Below are 26,979 nucleotides of genomic sequence, written 5' to 3'. Positions count from 1 at the left end.
ACTTACTAGCTGTGTGACCCTGGGCAAGTCACTTAACCCCATTGCCTAGCCAAAAAAAAAAAGAGACTTAAGAACTCTGATCACAATGCCCAACCACAATTCCAGAGGAATGCCACACTAGCATGAGGGTGAGGTGGGGAGGAGGGGGTGAAAAAAAGACCAGAAGTGGGGATTTGAGCTGAACCTTGAAAGAAATCTGGAATTCCAAGACAGAGAGGCGATGAGGAGAGCATTCCAGGCATGGAGTCAGCCAGTGCAAAGGCATGAGATGGGAGATGGAGGGTGAAGAACAGCAAGGAGGCCCATGCGGCCGGACTTTGAAGTTCACGGACGGGATGGGTGGGTGATGTGTGTAAGAACGTTGGAAAGATACTTCCTTCAAGGTCAGCCTGGCTGCTACTTTGGCTATGAAGTCTTTCCTCATCCTCCCACGTATGAGCATCGTTTTCCTTCTCAAATTCCCCTAGAGCTCTTTGTCTGACTCCTCTTTGTCCCTTTGCTCTCTCCCTGGGATTCTCTCTCTCTCTTTTCATATACATGCATGTGTATATATGTGTGTATGTATACATATACTACATATACATGTATGAATATGGTTATATGTACATATACATATACACACATATATCTTCATATTTACATCTCTATATATATTTATATCTCTTTATATATTTGTGTGTGTGTGCGCATACACACATACATACATGTACGTGTGTGTACATACATATATACATATCTATATCTTTGCATATGTTGTATCCACCCCCTCCTTCACTCCCACTCAATAGAATGGAAGCTTCTTGGAGTTAGAGATTGGTTTTTGCCTCTGTATGCCTAGTATTTTGCCTTTAGCCCCTTCCCCACCATCAGGGTTGCCCTGCCCCTCCCTTTTCCCTTTAATCCCTCCCCTGGGCCACTGAGGCCCACAACTCTGCCGGGCTGCTAGGCAGCTCCCCTGCTTGGATGAGATGGGAGTCACGTGAGATAAGGGAGCAGCAGTCCTTACAATCTAACCCTGACTCCATGTCCCTCAGATCCTCAGCACTGTCACCTCACCCACTGACATAGTTTAAATATCCCTGGGCCTGGCATCTGCCCTGTGGCTCAATTCTTGGGGCTGCTGGGTCTCAGCCCTAAAGCCGAGCTTTCTTGTATGTGGTGTTAGTGTTCAAGCTGCTTAGGGCAGGGACTGTGTGGCTTTTTATTATTATTATTATTTGCATCCCTAGAGCTTAGCATGGTGCTTGGCTCATAGTAAACACTTAATAAATGCTTTTCCATTCATTCATTGGCACTTAATAGCAACTTAATATATGCTTGTGGAATTGAATGGACACTTCCTAACTGTGTGATGTAGGGCTAGCCTGTTAACCACTCTGAGCTTCAGTTTTCTCATCTTGGAAATTGTGAAATAAAATTTCTTTCACTACCTCACTCACAGAGTTACCATGAGGAAAACAATGTCTGCTTTAAAGTGCTCTAGAAATGGGAGATATCATTACTAATTAGCCTGAGAGCTCTATGTAGTCGTGACTTATTATTACTATTTGTAGGTCGCTGTGGATGTGTGTTCCATCCACATGGGGTGTGACCTAAGGCTACCTTCATGGGCCTATAATACCTAGTAGTAGTAGTAGTAGCAGTAGTGGTAGAAGTAGTAGTAATAATAATAGTGTACATTTATATGATGCCTACTGTGTGCCAGGAACTGGGCTAAGCACTTCACAATTATCTCATTTAATCTTCATAACAAACCTGAGAGGTAGGTGCTGTTATGATCCCCATTTTACAGATGAGGAAACTGAGCCAAACGGGTTAAATGACTTTGCCCAGGGTCACACAGCTAGCAAGTGCCTGAGGACAAATTTGAACTCAGGCCTTTCTGACTCCAGGCCCAGCACTCTATTCACTGTACCCCCAAAAGAGTTACATAGAGTAGAACAGAGGGGCAGTGCCAGGGAATGGGAAGACCCTGTGTGAGGAGCACCATAGTGATAGAATCCTCTAATGGGTGCCTTACAGGGGAGGGGTCACACAGGATTTGCACTCAGTTCTTCTGACTCCCAAGTCATGTTTCTTCTCAGCAAAGGTATTTACATGGGCTACTGATCTCCAATTCAGTTGAAGCTAACAGCATTTATTAGGCACCTCCAATATCCAGAGTAAGGGCAGTCAGGTGGCATAATGGATAGAGTCCCAAGCCTGGAATCAGGAAGACTCTGTGAGTTAAAATCTGGTCTCAGACACTTACTAGCTGTGTGACCCTGGGCAAGTCACTTAACCCTGTTTGCCTCAGTTTCCTCATCTGTCAAATGAGCTGGAGAAGGAAATGACAAACCAGTCCAGTATCTTTACCAAGAAAACTCCAGATGGGGTCATGGAGAGTTGGACATGATTGAAACAATTGAACAGCATATCCAAGAGACCCATGCTCTGTCGCTTTAAAAACAAAACAAAAATTTTTAAATAGTCCCTGCCTTCCAAGAGCTTACATTCTAACTTTCCTTAATGCTTTACCCTCTGAGCTTTTTTTTCCCATGGCCCTAAGCCATTTTCCAAACATAAAACACCATGGATTTGACAAATTAGCTGTGCAAATTTGGACAAATCACTGAACCTCTCTGGACCCCCAGTTTCCTCACATATAAAATAGGAGAATTGGGCTGGGTCAGAGGTTCTTAAGCTGGGGTCCACAGACTTCCAAGATTTCTGTGGATAGATTTCAGAGTTCTGTGAACTTGGATGGGAAAAAAACCCACCTTTATTTTCTCTAACCTTTGGCTTCCTTTTCTAATTCTATGTATTTCATTTTATGTATTTAAAAACATGATTCTGCTAAGGGGTTCACAGACTTCAGCAGCCTGACTGGCAAACAGATCCAGGAGACAAATAAGGTGAAGACCCTCTGGAATAGATGATCTCTCAGGTTTCTTCTATTTCTACAACCCTGTAGGAGGCAGCAAGGGGTAGTATAGTAAGAAAGGGCAGGAAACTAGGAATCAGGAGTTCTGGATTCGAGTCCTGTCATTTCCTAGCTATGTGGCATTGGCCAACAATGAACCTCGCTGGGTCTCAGTATTCCCAACTATCAAATGAGATGACTAGACTAGATTATTTCTAGCCCCAAATCTATTGATTTAAGGTCACAAACCAGTTAGTGGGTTTCCCAAAACTGGAAGGTTTTTGGCTGAACAGACAGAAGCTTCGCAGTTCACAGCTGGATCTAGAAGGCAAGAGTCCTTCTCCTTCAGCTCCCTCAACTTACAGATGAGGAAACTGAGGCTAAGGGGAAGAAAAGGAAAATGAGACTTGCCCAAGGTCATAGCCGTGCTTCCGATGAGGGCTGGCTTGGTGACTTGCTCTAAAGCCTGTGACACTCTGGTGCTGTGTTCTGTGCTCCCTCTCACATCTTCCCCACTTCTTCCATTCTGCCATCCTTTTGCTTACATACTCAGTTATGTACCAGGACAGCCGTACACACAGAGAGCTAAGGATCAAAAACTAGAAATCATCTTCACTCATCTTCAACTAATCCCTGTCTACTGGCTGCTTCCCTACTGCTTACAAACATGCCCAGGTCTCCCCTCTCCTCAAAAAACTATCCATCCAAAAAAATAAAAAATAAGAAAAAACAAAAAAAAACCTATCCATCCCCCCAACTAGCATCCCATAGCCCTCTTCCTTTTTTTGGCCAAACACCTTGAGAAGACCATCTACAATACATGCCTCTACTTCCTTTCTTCTTATTCTCTTAACTCTTTGTAGTCTGGTTTCCAACCTCATCATTCAATGGAAACTGCTTTCTGTAAAGTTGCCAGTGATCTCTTTTTTTTCTCCCATAAATTTATTAATTTTTAGTTTCAACATTCACTTCCATAAGATTTTTTTTTTTAGGCAGCTGGGGTTAAGTGACTTGCCCAGAGTCACACAGCTAGTGTATATGTCAGAGGCCACATTTGAACTCAGGTCCTCCTGACTCCAAGGCCAGAGCTCTATCCACTGTGCCACCTAGCTGCCCCTATAAGATTTTGAGTTACAAATTTTATCCCCATCTCTCCCTTCCCCCCATCCCAAGGTGGCATGTAAATTGATATAGGCTCAACATATGCATTCATATTAAATCTATTTTCATGTTAGTCGTGTTATAAAGAAGAATTAGAACTAATGGGAGAAAGCACAAGAAAGAAGAAACCAAAAAGAGAGAGAGAGCGCAAATAACATGCTTCAATCTGCATTCAGACTCCACAGTTCTTTTCCTGGATGTGGACAGCATTTTCCATCATGAGTCATTTGGAGTTATCTTAGATCCTTAGATATCCTTAGAGATAAGTCTATCAAAGTTAGTCATCACACAGTGTGGCTATTACTGTGTACAATGTTCTCCTGGTTCTGCTACTTCACTCAGCATCAGGCCATATAAGTCTTTCCAGGTTTTTCTGAAGTCCGCCTGCTCATCATTTCTTATAGCACAATAGTATTCCATTCCATTCATATACCACAACTTGTTCAGCCATTCCCTAATTGATGGGCATCCCCTCAATTTCCAATTCTTGGCCACCACAAAAAGAGCTGCTATAAAAATTTTTGTACATGAGGCTCCTTTTCCCATTTTTATGATCTCTTTGGAATATAGACTTACCAGTGGTATTGTTGGGTCAAAGGATATGCATAGTTTTATAGCCCTTTGTGCATAGTTCCAAATTGCTCTCCAGAATGGTTAGATCAGTTCACAACTCCACCAACAATGCATTAGTGTTCCAATTTTCCCACATCTTCTCCAGCAATTATCATTGTCCTGTTTTGTCATGTTGGCCAATCTGATAGGTGTGATGTGGTACCTCAGAGTCATTTTGATTTGCATTTGCAGATGTGAGAATGCAGGTCAGGAGAGATACTGGGGCTGTGCCAGTGATCTCTTCACTGCCAATTCCAGTAGCCTTTTCTCAGTTCTCATTCTCCTCCACCTCTCTGCAGCCTCTGACATCGTGGATCACCCTCTTCTCCTTGATTCTTTCTTCGCCTCAGTGTCTGTGACCCGGATCTCTCTGTGTTCTCCTTCTATCCTCTGACCTTCTGGCTCCTCTAGCTCCTTTGCTCGATCTTTATCCAGGTCACCTTCAGTACCAGTGGGGTCCCCCAAGCCTCTGTTCTGAGCCTTTTTTCCTCTTCTCCCTATATACGGTTTCATTTGGTGATCTCACTAGCTCCCGTACTTTCAATTATCATCTCTGTGCTGATGACCTTCAGGCCTACTTGGCCAGCCCCAGTATCTCTCCTGACCTGCATTCTCACATCTCCAACTGCCTATTGGATATCTCAAACTAGACATCCCATATACATCTTAAACTTAGCATGTCCAAAACGGAATTCCTTGTCTTTGCCTCCAAACCCTCCCCTCTTCCCAACTTTCCTATTACAGTCCAGGGTACCACCACCTTCCCAGTCATCCAGGCTCCCAAACTGAGAGTCATTCTCAACTCCTCACTCTCTCACCCCTCACATCTGGTCGGCTGCCGATTCCTGTTATTTCTGCCTTCCTAACATTCCTTGCATATCCTCCTTCTCTCCTCTGACACTGTTACCACCTTGGGGGTACAGGCTCTCATCAGCTCACATCTGTTGCAATAGCCTACTGACTGTTCTGCCTGCCTCAAGTCTCCCCCCACTCCAGTCCATCCTCCCACTCAGCTATCAAAATGATCTTCCTAAAATTCAAATCTGACCCTGTCATCCCACCCCCATTCAACCAACTCCAGGAGCTCCCCATTACCTCCAGGAGCAAATATGTATCTTCTGTTTGGCTGTTCATAACCCTTCTTAACCTGCCCTCACTCACACCTTTCTCATCTTCTTACACCTTAGTCCCATTCGTGTACTGTAGGAGGCAGGGACACTGGTCTCCTTGCTTTTCATTACCCACACTTCACATCTCCTGGATTCTAGGCATTTTCACTGGCTGTCCCTCATGCCTGGGACTCCCCTGTCTCCTCATCTCTGCCTCCTGGCTTCCCTGGCTTCCTTCAAGTCCCAGCTAAAATCTCACCTTCTATAAGAAGCCTTTCGTGATCCTCCTCAATGCTAGTGCCTTCCCTCTATGGATTATAGATTGTGGGCTACTTGAGAGTAGGGACTGCGTTTTGCCTTTCTTTGTAACCTCAACTCACAGCACAATGCCTGGCACAGAGTAGGTACTTACTAAATGACAGCTGACTGACTGAATGACCGACTAGAGGGACAGAGATAGAGAAGGAGCAGAGAACAAAAAAAATGTGTGATAAATGGAAGGAGGATGGAAACTCAAAATAGGTCAGGCAGAACTCTTCAGGCTCCTCAGTGGTTTGAGCATATCTCTCCCCATCAATTTATTCATGGCTAGTCTCATAATCCACTGCAGCAGCAAATGGGGGCAACTGCTTGGCCATCCCACATGGCCCTCCTTCGGCATCAGCTTCTTTCTTTGCTGGAACATCACTGCCTCCTAAAGGCCCGTCGGTGTGGCTGCAGCAGCTAACAGCTCCCAAACAGCTCCAGCACCTGCTTAGCAGAGGAGGCCCGATAGCATCTCTCCGATGGTCTAACCCAGTTTCCCTTCCTGCTTTTCTGTCCACGCCCAGGCTGGCTCGTAGGCTGACCTCGAATGCTTCGAAGAACCATGGAAGCGGCGGTTGCCACCTTGGATTCCACGCCTAGCAATACCAAGGCACAGCTGGAGGCAGACGCAACCTGCTGGAAGGTGACCGTGGCCACCGTCCTAGCCAGTTCCATTGCTCTTGTTTTCTTAGGTCTCCTTCTGGGTGAGTGGGAGCGGGTTTTAATAGGATGGAAAGTCTAGAGGATGACAGCAATGTCGTAGACTGGAGAGAGGACCAGAGTTGGGTGGAGGCTTGCATTTGGACTCGTCCTCAGATACTTATTAGCTCTGTGACTACGGGCAAGTCCCTTGACCTCTCTGTCTCTCAGTTTCCCCATCTCTAAAATGGGACTTTCACCACTTACTCAGAAAAACATTGGGGTACAGTGGGTAGAGTGGTGGGACCCCAGGGTCAGGGAGACCTGAGTTCAAAATAGGCTGATTGGAATCCATGAGTTGAAAGCACAGGACCTTGACATATTTACCACTGACCTTACAAGGCTCTAATGAGGAAAGTGCTTTGTAAACCTCTGTGGCTGTTGTTCAATTGTGTCTGACTCTTCGTGACCCTATATGGGGTTTTCTTGGCAAAGACACTGGAGTGATTTGCCATTTCCTTCTCCAATGAAGTAAGGCAAACAGACATCAAGTGACTTGTCCAGGGTCACACAGTTAGTGAATGTCTCAGGCCACATTTGAATTCAGGTCTTCCTGATTCCAGCCCAGTGCTGTATCTACTGAGCCACCTACCTGCCTCCTTATAAACCTTATAGGGCTCAATGAATGTCAGTTTGAAAAATGAAGCCCTGTGACTCTGTGAACTTCTGGACAAGTCCCTTCATTGTCCTGGGCCCTAGTTATATCAACTGTAAAATGTGGGGTTCAAATAGATAAATTCTAAGGTTCTCTTCAGAGCGAAATCTGATGATGTCTAAGGCTTATGAGACATTACAATTTTCTCTAAATTGAGGAAACAAGGAACCCATTCCCAGATCATGGTAACTCTTCTGAGTTTTAGTTTTCTTATCTATAAAATGGGCTAACAATATGTCTATACCTGTCTCCTAGGATTGTTGGAAGGATCAATCTTGTTTTAGGTAAAGGGCTTTGCAAACTTTAAAGTGCTTTATAAAAATAACTTGCTGTGTTATTATTATTAATCAAATGGGTTGTACCGAGCCTGAAACTGGGCCCAGGGTCCCAGGCTTAGCCAAGCAATGAGTCTCTAGAGTTGGGCTCTCTCATGGGGCCCTGGTCTCTGCCCACAGCCTCCCTCTACACACAGGACATCAGTTTTGAGCACTCGGTGGAACTCAAAGGAATCCTATATGACAACAGCCTGCAGCAAGAGACCTCCAGCTATTACAGGGCTTTGACCCCAGCTCTGGAAATGCTGGTGAGTTGTAGCTTTCACTCTGAGGCAGATAAACCAGGGGTGGGAGTTTTCCCAGAAAGCACTGGGCTGGACCCTGGGATGGTATGTCTAGGTTAAAGGGCTATGGAGACTTGGAGAGAGGAGGGATTTGACAGAGAAGACTGATAGACGGGGCTAAATTGCAGGACCCTCCATCCAGGTCTGAAACCTACCTTCTCTCTTCATCTCAAGATCTTGAAACCGTACAAGCAAAAGACAGCAAACAGTAGTATCATCTGGTGTGCCATATTGGGCTGAAGGCAGGGCTCTGGCTCTGGTCCAGGCAAGGGTGGTGGTGAGGGGTCCAAGCCTAGGGCAAATTTGGGGATGTTTGGGGGAGCATCCTCAAACCTCCATGGAAGAAGGGGGAAAAAAGAGGAGCTCAGAGAGAAAATACTCCTTTTCCTCATCCTTCCTCCCTCCTCTCCCTGTCCCTTCCTTCTCATCCTCTTTCTTCTTCTATCCTCCCTCTTGCCTCCCTCTTCCCTCCTTCAATGGCCTCCTTCCTACCTACTTCCCATTGTCTCTTCCTTTGCTACAGTCTCAGAGGAAGAGCTGAGCCTTCTCTTTGCCAATGCCATCCTCTTTACTTTGGGGCACCCCTTCCGCCCTTTCAGTCACTCACCAGCTCCCTCATTTTCAGCCTTTCCTCATTCACTGGACTCTTCCCTGCTGCCCAGGTCATAGCCGTCTTTAATGTACACCTTATGATTCTTCTTCTTTTCACAGCCAACCTTCTCCACTCGTTGCTTTGACTTTCTCATTGTCCCTTGCAAGAGACTGATCCTTGTAATCTGGCTTTAGCCCCTACCATTCCATTGCAAGGCCTTTCTCCAAGGTCACCAAAGATTTCTTTATTGCTGGATCCAATACTATTTGCTCAATGCCTCTTCTTCTCCTCCTCCTCCTCCTCTCCTCCTCCTCCTCCTCCTCCTCCTCTCCTCCTTCTTCTTCTCCTCCTCCTCCTCCTCCTCTCCTCCTCCTCCTCCTCCTCCTCTTCTTCTCCTCCTCCTCTTCTTCTCCTCCTCCTCCTCCTTCTCCTCTTCTTCTTCTCCTCCTCCTCCTCCTCCTCCTCTTCTTCTTCTTCTCCTCCTCCTCCTCCTCTTCTTCTTCTTCAACTTCTTCTCCTTCCTCTTTTTTGCAGCAGCTAGGTGTTGTAGTGGATAGAATTCCAAACTCAGAGTTAACAAAGAAATGAGTTCCTTTCTTTTGCAACACGGCTAATATGGAAATATGTTTCTCATGACTTCACATGAATAATTGATATCATACTGCTTGCCTACTCAAGGGGTAAGGGAGGGGAGGGAGCGAGAGAATTTGGAACTCAAAATTTTTAAAAATGAATGTCAACATTTTTTACATGTAATTAGGAAATATTTAATAAAATAAATAAAAATGTGTTTTCTTTAAAAAGATGTGAGTTCAAATCCTGCCTCAATACTTACTTAACTGTGTAAACCCAGGCAAGCCATTTTAAACTTTCTGAGCCTCAGTTTCCTTATCTGTAAAATGAGGAAGATAATAGCACCTACCCTACAGGGTTGTTTTGAGGATCAAATGAAATAAGTCATATAAATGCTTTACCAACCTCAAAGCATCTCGTGGATGCTAGCTTTAGTATTATTGACCTCTCTTATGACTTTGAAACCATTGACACATCTCAGTTGTGGTTCTTTTTTCCGTGTCTGACGGATCCTTCTTCATCTTCTTTGCAGGATCATCATTGAAGTCATATACCCTATGTGTGGGGATACTCCAGGGTTCTCCTCTTTTCTCTCTATTTTCTCTTCCAATCAGCTCCCATGTATCAATTAGTCAATCAATAAACATTCATTAAGTACCTACTATATGCCAGGCACTGTGCAGAGTCCTGGGGATTCAAATAAAAAATGAGACCAGCTCTATTGTCAAGGAGCTTATAAACTCTTAAGGGGATAGAATATATCTCACTGACCAAAGCTGGCAGCCTTGGGTGAGCCTAAGTGTTCTTAAGTGTGTCCAGGTCCCCTCTGGTGGTCTGGTAAAGCCTATGGACCTCCTCTCAAAATAATATTCTTAAATGAATAAAATAAAATTTTTAGCATTATAAAGGAAATCAATTTAACTGAAATACATAGCTATCATAGCACCCCCTAGCTGCCTCACTATCAGAATTTTTTTTTTTTTGGCTAGGCCATGGGGTTAAATGACTTGCCCAGGGTCACACAGCTAGTAAGCGTTATGTGTCTGGGAGCCTGGATTTGAACTCAGGTCCTCCTAATTCCAGGGCCAGTGCTCTATCTACTGCACCACCTAGCTGCCCCGCTATCAGAGTATTTTTCTTTAAATCAGTTTACAGCCCCCAGGTTAAGAACTCCATCTGGCCAATCATGGGAATTGTGAGTGAAGCCAGAGGTGCTTTCATTGTTACATCCTTTCCAGTAGCAATGGTAAAAGGGATTTGATCATTGTTCCCTAAGCAAAAGCTGAAAGTGGAGGGGGGAGGGGAGTTGGAGAGGGGTTTACGGGATGAAGTATTATAAAGGAGGGAAGGGTCTGAGACTGGCTAGAAATAGAAGATTGCCATTAATATCGACTCACCCACCCTCCAATCTAAGCAGTGTTACTCCTGGGTGATTTCCAAAACTGAATGGATTAACTCCTCATGGGGTAGGAGGAGGAGTAGAGGCTGAGGGAAAAGGGTCTATGCAGATAACTCACAAATGTGCATTTCCAGCTATCTCCCCGAGCCCCAGTCCCCAGTCTTCAGCTGCCTGCTAGACATCTCCATCTGGTTTCCCATAGGTATCTCAAACTCAATAGGACCAAAATAGAACTCATTATCTTTCTCCTTAAACCCAGCCCTCCTCCCAACTTCCCCATTTCAGTCAAGGTCACCACAATTCTTAGTCATCCAGGGTTAGACCTCGACCCTTCCCACATACACTGGGCTTGTTTGCTTGTTCCCAGCAATCCTTGTTTCTCTCCAGTTTGCATCTGTACCTCACCCATGTGCCAAGTCAAGCCAAGCCAGGCATGTATTAAGCGCCTCCGATATGCCAAGCACTTTGCAAGGGCTGAGGACATAAAGAAAGGCAAAACGAAATAAAAAAGTCCCTTCTATCAATGAGCTCACAGTCTGAAAGGGGATGGGGAGGAGACATATAAATGATGACTAAGTCCAAACAAGTTATGTGCAGGATAAATTGGGGACAGTCTCAGAACAAAGCACAAAGCATTAAGAAAAGGTTCTTGCAGAAGGTAAGATTTCCTCTGAGACTAGAAAGAAGCCAGAGAAGCCAGAAGGTGGAGGCAAGAAGAATGAAGTCTTATTTATGACATGTGAGCCCCAAATGTCCCTCCTAAGCCTTCCCCTCTCCATACTAATGATTCCAGGTCCCTACCCCTGCACCCCGCGTGGCAAAATCTCCAGTCTTCTTGCTACGCTGGGCACCTTCCTCTGAGCCTGTTCTGGCATGCCAGGGGTTTTGCCAATGTTCTTCTGCATGTATTTATGTGGAAGGCACCAGAATCCTCTTTTGGACAGGAGTGGCAGCTTTATGTGGGCTCTAGAGGTGAAGCGCCACTGGGAAGCATGCTACCAAAGCTGCTCCAGCCCCTTAGCCCCCTCAGTGACTCTGTGGCATGCACTGGCTGGGTTCCTACATCTTCTGTCCTGTGTCCCCCTGCCTACCTTTCTAGGCTTTGGGAAATCGCCCAGCTTGGGTTCCACTCAAGCTCTGAGCCTCCCAGTGTGCCTTAAAAAAACCATCCCGTGCCCTACCTTGAATCATTTAATCTAGGGGTTGAAAAGATCAAGACAGCATACCATGACTTTCCCAAAATGGCACAGGGAGATGGTATAGCCTTGTAGATGGAGAGTTAGCTGGCCTTGCAGCCAGGAGGACCTGGATTTAAGTCTTGCCTCTGACACCTTCTGGTCTTGTGACCCTGGGCACATCATTTTTCTCAGTGTCCCAGGGGACTCTCTAACTTATCTATAAGCATTTATTAAATGCCTAGCTAAATGAAGCATTTACTAAGCACTTAACTATTTGTCCAAGGAATACAGATCTAAGCAAACAAGCCAGTCCCTGCCTTCAGGGAGATGTCATTCTAATGGAGGAAATGAATTTAATTGGGGAAATATAGTGGGGGGAAATTAATATAATAATATGTTATATTATATATAGTAATACAACATTATATATAATAAAATAATAAAAGGTAACTAAAAAGAGAAAGAGGGGTGAACAAGGGAGAGAAGAAGGCTAGAGAGTCCAGTCTTAAGTGAAGAGAAGCCTGGTTGGGGCCTATCCTTGAATAGTGGTTGAACAGGCCTACTCAGGAGAGAGAGGCCTCGGGGTGAAGGTTTGTCCAGCACAGTTCAAGGTTGGCACAGAGGAAGGAGAGGACAAGGGTCTACCATATGCCAAGTGCTGTGCATGCTACATACAAGGGACACAAGGAAAAAGCAAAGCAGTTTCTACCCTTTGTTATTGGGCAAGGCGACATGTACCCATATAATACATTTTTTAAAATAGCCTTTTTAGAGAGGAGACACCAGCAGCTGGCAGGATCAGGAAAGATACCATGTAGGAGATAATGCTTGAGCTGACCTCTGAAGGCAACTAGAGGTCAGACCTCGACCCTTCCCACACACACTGGGGCTTGTTCTCTTGTTCCCAGCAATCCTTGTTTCTCTCCGGTTTGCATCTGTACCTCACCCATGTGCCAAGTCAAGCCAAGCTTCACCTCTAAAAAGAGGTGGTGAGAAAGAAATGTATTTCAGTACAAAAGCACGGAGATGTGACATGGGATGCCATGTATGTGGAACAGGAGGCAGGCCAATCTGGCCAGACCGCATACTGAAAAGGGCAATGGTATATAATACATAAATAGTATATAATACAGAATAGCATATAATAGAACAAATAAATAAATAGTATATAATGAGGTTAGACAGGTAAGTTAGAGCCCAGTTGTAAATGGCTTCAAATGTCAAACAGAAGAGTCTGTGTTTGATCCTAGAAGTAATAGGGAAGTCATTGAGCAGGAGAATGGTATAGTCTGACCTGTATTTAGGAGTATCTTCTCTTCAGCTGTGCAGAGGCTGGATTGGAAAATTGGGAAGACTGGTTAGGGAAATTATTGCAACAATCCAGTTGAGAGATGGGAAGGATCTGAGCTAGGTTGGCATCTGTGTGAGTAAAGAAAAGGGGGTACATGTAAACAGTATTGTCGAGCTAATGCCAACAAGACTTGGCAACTATTTGGATGTGTGGGGTGAATGAGCCTGAAGAGTGAAGAATAACTCTAAGGTTGCAAACCTGGGTGACCAACAGGATGGTGGTGTCCTCCACAGTAAATGAGAAGTTGAGAAAAGGCAGGAATTGGGGGAAGAGAGAAAGGATTCTGCTTTGGACACATTATGTTTGAATTGCCAATGGGATATCCAATTGGAAATGTCTAATAAGACTGGAGCTCAGGAGAGAGATCAGGGCTGGATATATAGATCTGGGAGTCACCTGCACAGAGATGATATTTGAACCTTTGGGACCAGTCGTCATGACCTTTGTCCTGCCCCTGGACTCTGATGACTCTGGAGGAAACAGTGAGGCTGACAACTCCATGCAGCTCTGCCTCATTTAAATCCAGTTCACGTACAAGTCTAGACTTCACCCTTGTGACGTCATTGGTCCTCTGGGAAGGAAGGGTCAACAATGAACTTTTGGAGTTGAGGAGGACATCGAGAGTGTAGCGAGAGAAGAAAAGAAGGCCCAGGGCAGAGCCTTGGGGTATGACGCTGATTAGGAGGCTGGGCCCTATAAGGACTGAACAAAGAAAGCTGAGAATGAGCTGTCAGATGGGTGGGAGGAGAACCAAGCATCAGGAAAACCCAGAGAAAGAAGAGTGGTCAAGGGGACGACGTGGCCACCAATGCCGAACGCACAGTGATGTCAAAATGAATGAAGACTGAGAAAAGGTGACTGGATTTGGTGCCTAGACCGCGCTCCTCAAGAGCAGAGAGTAGGTCTTTTTGTAACTTGTTTTGCCTTTCTTAGGCTAATTCTTAGGTTTAAGTTGTTTGCCTGGGATCACACAGTAGGCAATGCTGGAGTCAGCATTTATTAAGGGCCTACTATGTGCCAGGCACTGCGTTAAGCCATGGGGATACAAAGGTAGGCAAAAACAGTCCTTGTCCTCAAGGAGCTCCCAGTCTAATGGGGCAGACGACATACAAACAGACAAACAACATGCTGTACATACAAGATAAATTGGGAGTAGTCTCCAAGGGAAGGGTCTAAGATTAAGGAGGGCTGGGTAAGGCTCCTTGCAGAAGGTGGGACTTATGCTGACACTTGAAGGAAGAGACAGGAGAAGGGGATGAGGAGGGAGAGAGTAAATGAAAGGAAATCTCCGAGGCACCAGCAATGAGGGGCACTGGGGAATGCTTTCTGCATACGCTGGGATTTGAGCCAAGCCTTCAGGAAAGCCAAGATGAGGAGGGAGAGAATTCCAGGCATGAGAGACAGCCAGAGAAAAGGCCTGGCATTGGGTAGGGTCTTGTGTGGGGGCGGGGAGATGGCAAGGCGGGAAACTGCAAGGAGGCCAAGGTCACTGGACCCCAGAGGACATGGAGGCAAGTAAGGTGCAAGAAGACTGGGAAGCACAATGGATAGAGAACCAGCCCTGGATTCAGGAGGTCCTGAGTTCAAATCCGGCCTCAGACACATAACACTTACTAGCTGTGTGACCCTGGGCAAGTCACTTAACCCCATTGCCTAGCCTAAAAAAAAAAAAAAGAAAGAAAGAAAGAAAAAAAAAAGAAGAAGACTGGGAAGGTAGCTGGGAAGGAACCAGGTTGTTAAGAGTCTTTAAAAACCAAAGGATTTCTATATAGGTGAGTGACATGGTCAGATCTGTATTTTAAGATCACTTTGACAACTGAATGGGGAACAGACTGGAGTGGGGAGAGACTTAAGGCAGGGAGACCACCCAGAAGGTTACTGAAATAACTTAGAACCCCAATCTCCAACTCCAGTACTTTTGCTAGCTACTCTCAATGCCTCAAGACCTCCACATGTTGGTTTCATCACCTAACCCACCAGTTCTCTCTAAGCCCAAGAAGGATGAACAACAGAGGAGTCGGCAGAACTGACTATACCTAAATTAGATAATCTGGTACCAAAAAATCTGGCATAGACTGATCTCTCCCAAGAAATATTTTCATTCCTGTCAATGCTGATGTCAACCGTTTTCTCATATTTTTAAAGCACTTTCTGACTAGGGTAAAGGAGACCCTACAAAAAACCTTTTAAATACTGTCAGTCTTACGGCAACTTTTTAAGGCCCTTTTAAAAATTGATGGTTTCTGTTTCTTACATCAACCATAGTATCCCACCTATCCCTCTCCACCCCTCTCTGAAAGCCATCCCATACGACAAATAGCATTTTTTTAGAGAGTAAAAAAAAAGTTAGCACAACTGATCAGTACATTGAAAAAGTCTAAAAACTGCAGTGTGTAAAAACAACTTATAGTTAATGGCTTCCTCTGTTGCTCTAGTTTACACCCAGGTCTATGGATTTCCTTCATTTCTAGAATGTGCATCTGTATACATGAGCCATATATGTATTTATATGTACATGTGTTCTCTAAATGCGTTTATGTGTTGCTAAGTAGGAACACTTCCGAGCACTTGGAGGTTTTTTGGGTCAGGAATCCTTATGTTCAGTTCTCTGGGAAAGGCTTTTTTCTTACTTTTCCTTCTTCTGAGGACAAAGAGTCTTTTGATTTGGGAGGCAGCAAGATGTAGGAGAAAGAATAACAGCCTTGCAGTCAAGAGGCCTGGGCTCTGGCCCCAGCTCTGACCCTCCCATGTTATGGGCTTGCAGACAAATCACTTATCTCAGTATCCTCTATAAGAAGAAATAGACTGGATTAGATGATACCTAAAGTCTATTCCAGCTCTTCTATTCTATGTTCTAATATTTGAAGACTGCAGAAGAAAATGATGACCTAGGAATGATGTGTCCTATTCCCTGAACTTTCAAAAGAATCAGAAAATCTCCCCAAGACCCCTTCTATAGACTATATTCATCAGGGGTGCTGCCCCCTGCTGCGGGGGTGAAGGTGAACTATAGCAAGCAATAGGAAGGTGGGATCATCCTTACAATCTCCCATTTTTTTCTTTTGTAGTTTGTAAGTAGCTTTCAGAAGACAAAGTTAGAGGAGAGCTGTGTTGGCTGCACTGTGCTGAGTTATAGGTGAGTTCCTCCCACTCCTATTTCTCCTCCTCTGGAGTAGATAACAGTCAGAAAGAAGGTGTATGGAGACTTGGCAACATCTGCCTCTGTGTGTTTGTTTCTGCCCCTTCTTTCTCCAACCTTAGGGATGGGAACTCCAGCGTCCTGGTGCGTTTCCGCCTACACTTTGTGTCCCAAACCCTGTGGTTCCTGACCGCTGGATTGGAGGAGGAAACACTCCGGCAAGGTCTGACCATGAGGTTCCGGGAGCACAGCATCCCCCTGCCCACCTATGGGACCATCTATTCTGCTGCACTCACAGGTGAGCCCTGCTAGCCTGGGCCAAGAAGGCATCAGGCCCAAAACTTCAGGAGTGGGAACACTTCTAAGAACTCGGTGCTTTCTTTTCTTTTCAAGTGGAGCTTGTGGGGAGAGAGGGAAGCAGAAGTTTTTCTGATCTTTAAAAAAGCTTATATTTAATTTCACTTTTTAAATCATATCCTCCCTCTTTGCCAAGATAAAAGCTAAAAGCTCTACACACTCAAAGGAAACTATCCTAAAAGATGACTGAATTGTTGTGATGCTTTTCTAGGCCTGCTATGCTTGAGAGCAGGACACCCTCAAAGCAGCCATGTTGTCAAGTACCACTTGTAAACGTTCCAAAACCTCCCATCATGTTCCCAAATTTCTATGATTTTTCCTTCCCTAGTTAAAGTCTTCCTTTCACCTCTGTGCTCTCCACTACCATATACCTGCATCACAGTGCCAAGATGAATTTCATGGCTAACCGACTTTGGTTTTCTGCCCTCTTGTCATTGCAGGGAACAAGGAGCTGCCTGCCACAGAAATCAGTCTGAAGTCAGGTGAGCCTCCTTTATCTGGGTAGGAGCTCTTTGCTCTATTGACAGCTTTTTTCTTTGTAGTTCATTTCCTGTGGTTTTCCGTTTCCTCTTCCAAATGAGCAAACCGAACTCGTTGTTATGTCCAATTCTTCATGATCCCATTTGAGATTTTCTTGGCAAAGGTATTGGAATGGTTCTCCAGCTCATTTTACAGATGAGGAAACTGAGGCAAACAGGGTGAAGTAACTTGTCTAGGGTCACACAGCTAGTATTTGAATTCAGGAAGATGTGTCTTTTTGACTCTAGGCCTGGCACTCTATCTACTGTGCCACCTAGCTGCCACTGAACTCCTTAGAACCAGCTCTTGGGGCTACCAAACCACAGGGGAGATGGTTTTGCCAGGCTAGAAAAAGTAGGGGGATGGTTAATTTAATAAGATGAACTCTAATGAGAATAAATGTAAAGTCTAACACTTAGGTTCAAAAAGTCAGCTGTAAAAGTCAACACTGGAAAAAGTATAACTTAAAAAGCATTTGTATAAAAAATACATAAGGGGATTTACCGAACCAAAAGCTCTGCCATGTCCAAGGCGTGGAGGTGACATCACAGGGATGGCAGAGGTTATCCATTCAACTCTTTTTTGGGGGCTAGGCAATGGGGTTAAGTGACTTGCCCAGGGTCACACAGCTAGTAAGTGTCATGTGTCTGAAGCCTGATTTAAACTCAGGTCCTCCTAAATCCAGGGCCGGTGCTCTATCTACTGCGCCACCTAGCTGCCCCTCTAGTTCAATTCTTATCTGAGGAAGTCAAGAAGGGAAGAAAGGGAAGGGAATAAGCATTTGTATAGCACCTACTATGTGTCAGGCCCAGTGCTAAACACTTTACAGATATTATCTCATTGAATCCTCACAACAAGCCTGGCGGGTAGATGCTATTATTGTTCCCATTTTGTGGTGGCTGTTCAGTCGTGTCTGACTCTTCATTGACCCCATTTGGGATTTTCTTGGCAAAGACACTGGAGTGATTTGCCATTTCCTTCTCCAGCTCATTTTACAGATGAGGGAACTGAGGCAGAGTTAAATGACTTGCCCAGGGTCACACAGCTAGTAAGTGTCTGAGGCCAGATTTGAACTCAGGAAGATGAGTCTTCCTAACTTCATTCCCAACATTCTATCCACTGTATCACCTTGTTGCTTCCATCCCCATTTTATAGATGAGGAAACTGAGACAGACAAAAATGACTTGTCCAGGGTCACATAGCTAGTAAGTGACTGAGGCTGGATTTGAACTCAGGTCTTCCAGATTTCAGGTCCAGCACTCTATACACTGTACCACCTGGTCTTACTAAGCATCTACTATGTGTCAAGCACAGTGGTAAGCAAGAATCCTCTCAACAGCATGGCCCCCAAATTGATCTATAGCCTTTCCTCGAGAGCTCTGGAGAAGGGAAACACTCAACCTCTCAAGGTAGACTATTTCTATTCTGGGTAGCTCTCATTTTTAAGTTTGGTTTTCTCCCCTGATGTTTGACTCTCTGTAAATTCTACCCATTTTTTCCAGTTCTACCGTGTGGGACTTGGCAGAACTTCATCCTTATGACAACCCTTCAAATACTTGAATATGGCTCTCATGCTCCACCTTGGTCAGCTCTTCTCCAAGCTAAACATCCCCAGGTTCTTTAAAAGGTCCTCATATGGGCAGGAGTTCAAAGCCCTTAATCACCCTAGCCAAGTGCTCCCCATCTTGTCAACCTCCTTCCTAAAATGGCCCCCAGAACACAACCCAGCACTCTAGAGGTGGTTGGACCAGGGCAGGACCATCACCATGTCAACTCAGGCTGCCCTGATTCACCCACATCTAGAGCTCTACGTTCAGTTCTGGGGGCCATGTTTTAGGAAGGACAGTGACAGGATGGAACCCTCTGACAACCAGTTTGGTGAAGTCTGTAGACCCCCTTCTAATAGCTAAGAAAAGCTAATAGCTAGCATTTATATGACACTTTAAGGTGTAGATAGTGCTTGAAAAATATTATCTCATTTTTCAGAATGAGGTTTTTAAAATTCATAATTGAAGGAAATACTAAATTTCAGATAGAAGTTAGTGAAAACAAAGATGTAATTTTTTTTCCCACCCAACTTCATAGATCTCCCAAAATCGATCCATGGACTATATACCATACATCCATAAGAACTCCTGAGTTTAGGAAATAGGAAGTAGACCATTTTGACTGAAACAAGAGAAGGGGCATAATATGAAATAAGTCTGGTAAGGTAGGTTGGAGCCAAGTTGGGAAGGACTCTAAATGTCAAACGGAGAAGTTTATATTTTATCCTATAGTTAAGAAGGAACAGCTGAAGATTTAGGAGCAGGGGAGTGACCTAGTCAGACATGTACCTTAGGAAGATTATTTTGGCAGAAGGTGGAAAGAAGGAAGGAGAATAGTCAATCAATCAATCAACAGGTCTTTCTTAATTATCATCTACTGTGTGCCAAGCAGCATGCAAGGCAATGAGGACATAAGCACAAGGAATGAAAAGATCCCTGCCCCCAGGATCTTACATTCTAATGGGGAAAATAACTATACAGAGAGCAAAAATATAAAGTGAGTAAATGCAGACACAGTAACAGAATTCAAGGCAGGTTGGGAGGGAGGGCACCAGCAGCTGGGGTAGAGGAATCAGGCCAGGCTTCAGGCCAAGATGGCGCCTAAGCTGCATCTTACCGGAAGAGAGGGACCCTATGGGACAGCGAGCTTCGCAGGCCTGGACACCAGCCAGTGATTAAAGAATGTGGTGATTGGGTTCTTCTCTGTCCCCAGGGCGCTGTCCAGGGAATGCATTTGCCTGCCAGAGTAACCAGTGCGTGTCCAAAGTGAATCCCGAATGTGACGGCAAAGTGGACTGCTCCGATGGTTCTGATGAAGCCCACTGTGGTCAGTCAATCCCACCCTCTTTTTCTCTGACAGAGAACTGAGCAGGGGAGGGGGCCACAACTTCAGGGCTTCTTTTGGTAAACTGCTTGTGTACCCCACCCCCAGACATCTCAGCCTGGGACAGGGGCAGGGCCAACTTGACTCTTGGGGAAATGGTGAGGACATGGGGAGGTCGGGGATTGAAACTCAGGTCAACCCCCGGTGGCCAGATGTCACAATCAGCTGCATAAAGCTGATATTTGGAGCTGGAGAAAACAGCAAGAGGAAAGGGAAAAGGAACCAAGATTTAATCTTAGGAAATACCCCCATAGCAGAAATAATAATAACAATAATAATAGTAATAATAATAAGGAGCACACACATTGTGCTTATTGCAAAACACTTTGCAAATGTTACTTCATTTGATCCTCACAACCACCCTTGGAGGTAGGGGCTCTTATTATCCCCATTCTCATCCCCCAGGATGAGAAACCTGAGGCAGACTGAGGTCAAGTGACTTGCCCAAGATCATACAAGTAGTGAGTGTCCAAGGTAAGATCTGAACTAGGTCTTCCTGACTCTACGTCCAGAGCTCTATCCATGGTGCCTGCAACGGAGAAAGAAAAGAGATACTTGGCAAGGCCAGAATACTGGCCCATGGACTTAGCATAGTACCATGGGAATGGTTCTGTATTTGAACACTGGAAAATTAGGTTCGATTTTCATTTCTGTCACCTAGAAGCTGCGTGGCCTTGGACAAGTCATTTCAGAGGATCTTGCTGAGAGCTGAAAGGGACTAGAGGTCAATTAACAATCAATCAGCATTTAGTGAACATCATATTAGGCATGTCCTGGCAGTTGGGAATACAAAGACAAGTCAAAAATGAAAGAATCTCTTCTCTCAAAGAGCTTTACAATTCTAATGGGGAAGACGTAACTATAAAAACAGAAACAAACATCAATATAGGGTATTCCAAAAGTCTTAATGCAATTTTAAGCTGTTCAAGCCTAAACTTGCACTAAGAATTTGGGGACACACTGTATATAAATTTATAAATAAATGTTATATAAAAATATACACTTAATAAATACAAAGTAGCTAAATGCAAGTATATAAAATTATAAATACTATATAAATATACACTTAATAAATACAAAGTAGCTAGATGCAAGTATATAAATTTATAAATAAATGTTACATTAAAATATACAGTTAATAAATACAAAGTATTTACATGCAAAGCATTTTACAGATGAGAAAAGTGAGGTCAAAGTGTTGAGGAGACTCGCTCAAGGTCACACAGATAGTAAGTGGCAGAGCTAACATTCAAATCCAAGGTTCTGACACCAAATCCTGTGCTTTTTACACCAATACACGCTGCCTTGGTTTCTTCATCTGTACAATGGGGATAATAATACCTGTGCTACCTACCTCATAGGGATTTTGTGAGCAAAATGCTATAGAAATGGCAGAGACTATTAAAATGTGATCTCACAGAAGCACTGAGCACCAGCATGGAATAGTGGAAAGAGTGCTGGTCTTAGAGTCAGGAAGAACTGAGTTCCAATCCCAAATCTGATACTCAGTAGCTGTGTAAACCTAGTTCATGTAACCTCTCTAAGCTTCAAAGCTTCTTGGATTGTGATCCGTGTTAGTGAAGAGAGTTCCTACACTGAGAGTTCTCACACTGGTAAAATCACAGATCCTTCACATGTTGGCTTATCAAAAGAGCCACAGGAAAGGGAGACATTTCTGTAGCGTCAAATGCTGCAGTGAGGTCAAGAACCATGAAGTCCATGAAAAGACTTGGATTTGTGTACCTTTCTTTGGGAGCTCGGGAGGGAAAAAGAAGTGAAAATGCATTCCAGTGCTACAGCCAAGTGAGAGTTTTTCATGAAAGTCAAGGCCTTCCTGGGTCTGCAGAGTCATTGGAGATAATTGAGAGGGAAGGGATTTGTAGGGGAGCTCAGTCTCTTAGGAAATAGGAAGGAATGAGAACTAAAGCATACAAGGGAGAATTGGTATTAAGGAGAAAGGGCACTTCTCTCTCTGAAACCAGTGGAAATGAAATAAGGAGAAAGATAGAGACAGACATGTTTGAGGTAAAGAGGAGCCTAGTAGGGGATGGGATTCATACAATTGGCCACGGGTTTTGTGTAAAAATTTTTCATGTTTTTCCTGATGAAATGTAATAAGGATAAACATAAATTCATGCTTGCATTAAAATAATCAGACTTTCCATGTACATTCCAGCCAAATCAACCTGCTAGTTATTCCCTAAACATAGTGTTCTATGGACCAGTTCCTGAACCTTCATATCGTCACAGCTAGAATATGTATCCTCATTAGTTCGATTTGTCAGGATGTTAAGCTTCCTTCAGTGCTCATCTCAAGTGCCACTTCCTAATACCCCTCCCAATTTATTATCCTTTCTTCCTCAGATTACTTTTTGTTTTTACTTATTTTCTACATATCATATCTTAATGTTCTCCCTACCCCCTATGTATAAGGTAGCTCCCTGAGAGTAAGGACCATTTGTCTCTGTGTTCTCAGGACCCAGCATTATACTTTCCCTACATTTGTGTATATTCAGTTGTTTACACTAAAATAATAACAATAGAAAAATAAGACTTCCTAAGTACAAGATGGACAAGTTATGGTTAGAGACCAATTGGTCTGAAAAACATCTAGGGGTTTTAGTGGACCACAAGCTTAAAAGGCATCAACAGTGTGATATAGCAGCCCCCCCAAAAAAACAACAACAACAACATCAACATCAATGCTGCATTGAGAGGTATAACTTAAGGAACAAGGAGGCAATAGTTCCGCTGTATTCTACTCCATATTCAAGGTTACACAGATAGTAAGCGGCAGGGCTGAGATTCAAATCCAGTCTTCTGACTCTAAATCCTGTGCTTTTAACCCCAATATACCCTGCCTCAGTCTTGTGTTCAATTCTGAGTGACACAGTTTAGGAAGGATATTGATTACATAAAGATTGTCCAGGGAGGGGCAACCAGGATAGCAAAGGGCCTGGAGTCCATGTCATATGAAGATTGGTTGAAGAAGCAAAGGACGCTTACCCCAGAGAAGAGACAACTCAGGGGATATATGAGCACAGTCATTGAGTACTGGAAGAGGATTAGATTTGTCCTGTTTGGCCCCATGAGGCAGAACTGGGAACAGTAGGTAGAAGTTGAAAAGAGGCAGATCTAGGCTGGATCTCAGGGAAAAACTCCCTAACTCTTGGAGCTATCCAAAGGTGAAATGGGCTGCCTTGGAGACAGTGGGTTTCCCTTCATTGAAGGTCTTCATATAAAGGCTTGATGATCACTTCTCAGATATGCAGTCATGGGGATTCTTTTTGGTGTGTGGGTTGGACTTAGATGGACATGGTCCTTTCCAATTCTACCATTTTGTAATTCTGTGGACAAGGCAGAGGGACATGGGTCAACTATTGGCACGTTTGAGTAGCCTTAGAACTGGCTGAACAACTGTACCCAAAGAATTCATGGGATGATGTCAACTTAGAGGTCTCTAATGATGTCCTCACAACACATCTGCGCTTTTCTTCATACTGTTCCACATTTTAGTCAATAACTTGGGTAAAAGCATGGCTGAAATATTTACTGAAGCAATATAGCTCATGCATTGAATGTTGCAGCGGATAGAGTGCCAGACCTGGAGTCAAGAAGACTCAACTTCCTGAGTTCAAATCTGGCCTCAGACACTTACTAGCTGTGTGACCCTGGGCAAGTCATCTAACCCTGGTTGCCTCAGTTTCCTCACCTATTAAACGAGCTGGAGAAGGAAATGGCAAACTGCTCCAGTATCTTTGCCAAGAAAACCCCAGAGGGGGTCATGAAAAGTTGGACACAACTGAACAACAACAACGAAATGGCTGAAATATTTATTGAAGCAATATAGCTAGTACACTGAATGTCAGACAGTATCTTAGAAAGTCTCAATAGACTAGAATAAAGGATTAATTTTAACAAGATGGAATTTAGTAGGGTTAAATGTAAAGTCTTATACTTGGGTTCAAAGAATCAAATACAAGTACAGGATGGGGGTGGTATAGCTAAATGAGTTCAGCTGAAAAAGACCTGGAGGTATCAGTGGACTGCAAGGACAATATCAGTCATGGTAGTGGCATAGCAACAGAAGCAAGCCAGAGTTCTTCACATAGAAGCTGGACTGCTTGGGGAGGTCAATTCCTTCTCAGAGGTGGGTTGTATAACATGGCCTCTAAGGTTTCTTCCAAATCTGTGATTTTGTGGGATCTTCTCAGTAACAGGCTATCAGGTTCCTGATGATGAAAGTCCAAGGTCTTGTCTTTTTCAGATTGTGGAGGCCGACCTGCCTTGAAATCAGCCAACAGGATTGTGGGAGGAATGGAGGCTGCCAGGGGGGAGTTTCCATGGCAAATCAGCCTTCGAGAACACAATGAGCACTTCTGTGGGGCAGCGATCCTCAGTGCCAAATGGCTGGTATCTGCAGCTCACTGCTTCAACGAGTAAGCTCCTTAAATGTCACCAGTTCCTCATCCACCCACCTCTCAAATGGGCTCAGAATGGCCACCATTTCCCACTAAAGTCAAACTGAAAAAAAAAAACCTCTTTCTACCATATTGAATTAAGATGTGGCATGAGAAGGTAAGTATTGAGAATGAAGCACTGAATTTATAGTCAGGAGATACAGGTTCAGATTCCAATGGCTCTGTTTCTAGATATGTGACCTTAACCTCAGTTTCCTCATCTGCAAAATGGGATTGTTGAATTAGATGATCTCTACAATCCCTTCTACCATAACACTCTATGAATACTGTGTTTATTCTGTTGTCTTATAGCATATAGGTCTGTACCATATGACTTCTGTATTGTGGTATGGGAAAAAGAGTGCTACATAGAATCAGAAGAACAGGCTTTGACTTTAGGTTCCGTCACTTCCAACATGTGTGACCTAGAGAACTGGTGTGATATAGCGGGAAGTAGGTCAGTTCTAGATTCAGAAGATCTGAGTCTGAGTCTTGGCTCCGACATTTTCTAGCTGTGGGACCAAAGGCAAGTCTTAACTTCTCTGACTCTGTTTTCTCATCTGTAAAAATAGGGATACAAATTCAACAAATATTGAAGGTCTACTGTGTGCAGAGTACTGTGTAAGGTACTGGGGGGGGGGAGGAGATATAAGATTTAGACAAGGCATAATTTCTACTTTTGAGGAGCTTACAATAGTGTAGAAATATAACAATACTTTTACTACCTACCTCAAAGTGTTCTACATACCTTAAAGCACCATGGAAATGTGCATTGTAATCATTATTATTGTTGTTTTTGCTATTATTATTATGCCTCTCTGAGCCTCTGTTTCCTCACCTGTGCAGTGAGGATCATAATGCTTGTACTTCCTATTTCATAGGGTTGGTTGTGACAAATGCAAATCTTAAAGAATTCAGTAGACCATAAAGCTATATAAATGCTAGCTATTATTATAAATGATATTATTATTACTATTATTCCCCCCACTCTTCTCTGCTTTTTTGAGGTAATACAATAAAATAGTAAAGGTAAAAATTTGTTTAAGGAGTTTTGTCAAGAGACCCATCTAAACAAAGTCATTTCAAAGGCATATAAGCATGAAAATGAAAGGACAACACCCAAAAGAAAAATGTAAAAGATCTGCAAAAACTTTTTATAACAATCTGTTTATAGGTGCAACTGGTTTCACCACATTGGAACTCTCTAACATTACAGTCCTAGACATGCTTTTGAGGTAAGTAGAAATAGCAATAAACTGAACAAAGATAGGAAAAGCAGCCAGGTTGTACTACGTGTACAAAGAAGAGATCCATCTGTGCTGGAGGCAGTGCAATCGTGAGGGGCCAACAGACCAGCTCACAAGGCATCTGCAGGAAGGGAAGATATCAAAAACACGGAAAAAAGTCTTGAACCTTAATAATACCCCCCAAAAAAGCACTTGGTACGCCACCAATAACTCCTCATAAATATTTTGTAAAATACATATCTCCGCTCGTCTACGTCTATGCACAAATTGAGGGCATTTGAAAGGATTAGGTAGGCTTTCACAAGAGATATTCTATAATTACTATACCTTTGCCCTTTTTCAACTAAGAGATGGAGAAGGATGCAAGAGCTCACTGTGTTTATTGTTCACTGATTATGAAACAGCTTTTGATTTAGAAGAACAAAGCACCACTTTAAAAGGTTCCCTCCAACAAGGCGTCTCCTTTCCATACAGAAGAAAGAAAAACTAACCCTGTTCAAGGAACCTCTGATCATAAACATTAGGTAACGCATAAAATGGGCCGCTAGGTGGCACCATAGTGCATAGAACGCAAGGCCTGCAGTCAGGAAGACTCATCTTCCTGCGTTCAGATCCAGCCTCAGACATTGACTAGCTGTGTGGTCCTGGGCAGGCCGCTTCACCCATGTAACACAGGTCCCCAGGCCAGAGGGCTACACGGCTGTTCATTTTGACTAAGGGGGAAGGGGGGGAAATCACAACAGAGGGCAGCCAGAGAAACAGAGAGGGGAAGTCAAGTTTGGAGAAAGGGAGAAAAGGAAGCAAAATGGATTTTTTTTAAAAAGAAGCTTTTGCAGTTAGTACTTGAAGTGGGATAGAGTTGCATGGAATTACAACGGACTCAGGGAGACATGCATTCAAAGTCCTAATTCTGACATTTATTAGCTATGTGACTTGGGGCAAATCACGTAACCTGTCTGAGCCTCTGCCCATCTGCAAGATGGGGACAACAATTTACTTTCCCAGCAGTTGTGAAGAAAACACCTTATAAACTTTAAAGTACCATAGAACCACCATCATCTTCCTCCTTCTCCTCCTCCTCACTTCATTACTAAATACAAATTAGATGAAAGGAATGGAGATTAAAGAGTTGCTTAAATCTGAAAAGAAACAAGAGAAAATATCATATGC

General features: G+C 43.8%; 1 protein-coding gene across 2 annotated transcripts in view; it reads left to right on the top strand.

Moving 5' to 3' along the window:
• The window catches only part of TMPRSS9 (transmembrane serine protease 9), a 105,125-nt gene that overhangs the window by 46,700 nt on the left and 31,446 nt on the right, over positions 1 to 26,979 (top strand). For both annotated transcript variants that reach the window (XM_021008871.2, XM_021008869.2), the window contains exons 2-8: positions 6,615 to 6,794; positions 7,900 to 8,027; positions 16,225 to 16,292; positions 16,418 to 16,593; positions 17,093 to 17,134; positions 19,932 to 20,045; positions 24,370 to 24,541. In XM_021008871.2, coding sequence (XP_020864530.1) covers positions 6,638 to 6,794; positions 7,900 to 8,027; positions 16,225 to 16,292; positions 16,418 to 16,593; positions 17,093 to 17,134; positions 19,932 to 20,045; positions 24,370 to 24,541 — 857 coding nt within the window. In that variant the 5' untranslated portion in view covers positions 6,615 to 6,637. The remainder of the gene's footprint in view (positions 1 to 6,614; positions 6,795 to 7,899; positions 8,028 to 16,224; positions 16,293 to 16,417; positions 16,594 to 17,092; positions 17,135 to 19,931; positions 20,046 to 24,369; positions 24,542 to 26,979) is intronic.

Source organism: Phascolarctos cinereus, unplaced genomic scaffold (assembly GCF_003287225.1).
Source record: "Phascolarctos cinereus isolate Bilbo 61053 unplaced genomic scaffold, phaCin_HiC Scaffold_4;HRSCAF=312, whole genome shotgun sequence".
Taxonomy (NCBI): Eukaryota; Metazoa; Chordata; class Mammalia; order Diprotodontia; family Phascolarctidae; genus Phascolarctos; species Phascolarctos cinereus.
The sequence above is the reverse complement of the archived record's forward strand: the minus strand, read 5'-3'. Positions and strand labels throughout refer to the sequence as shown.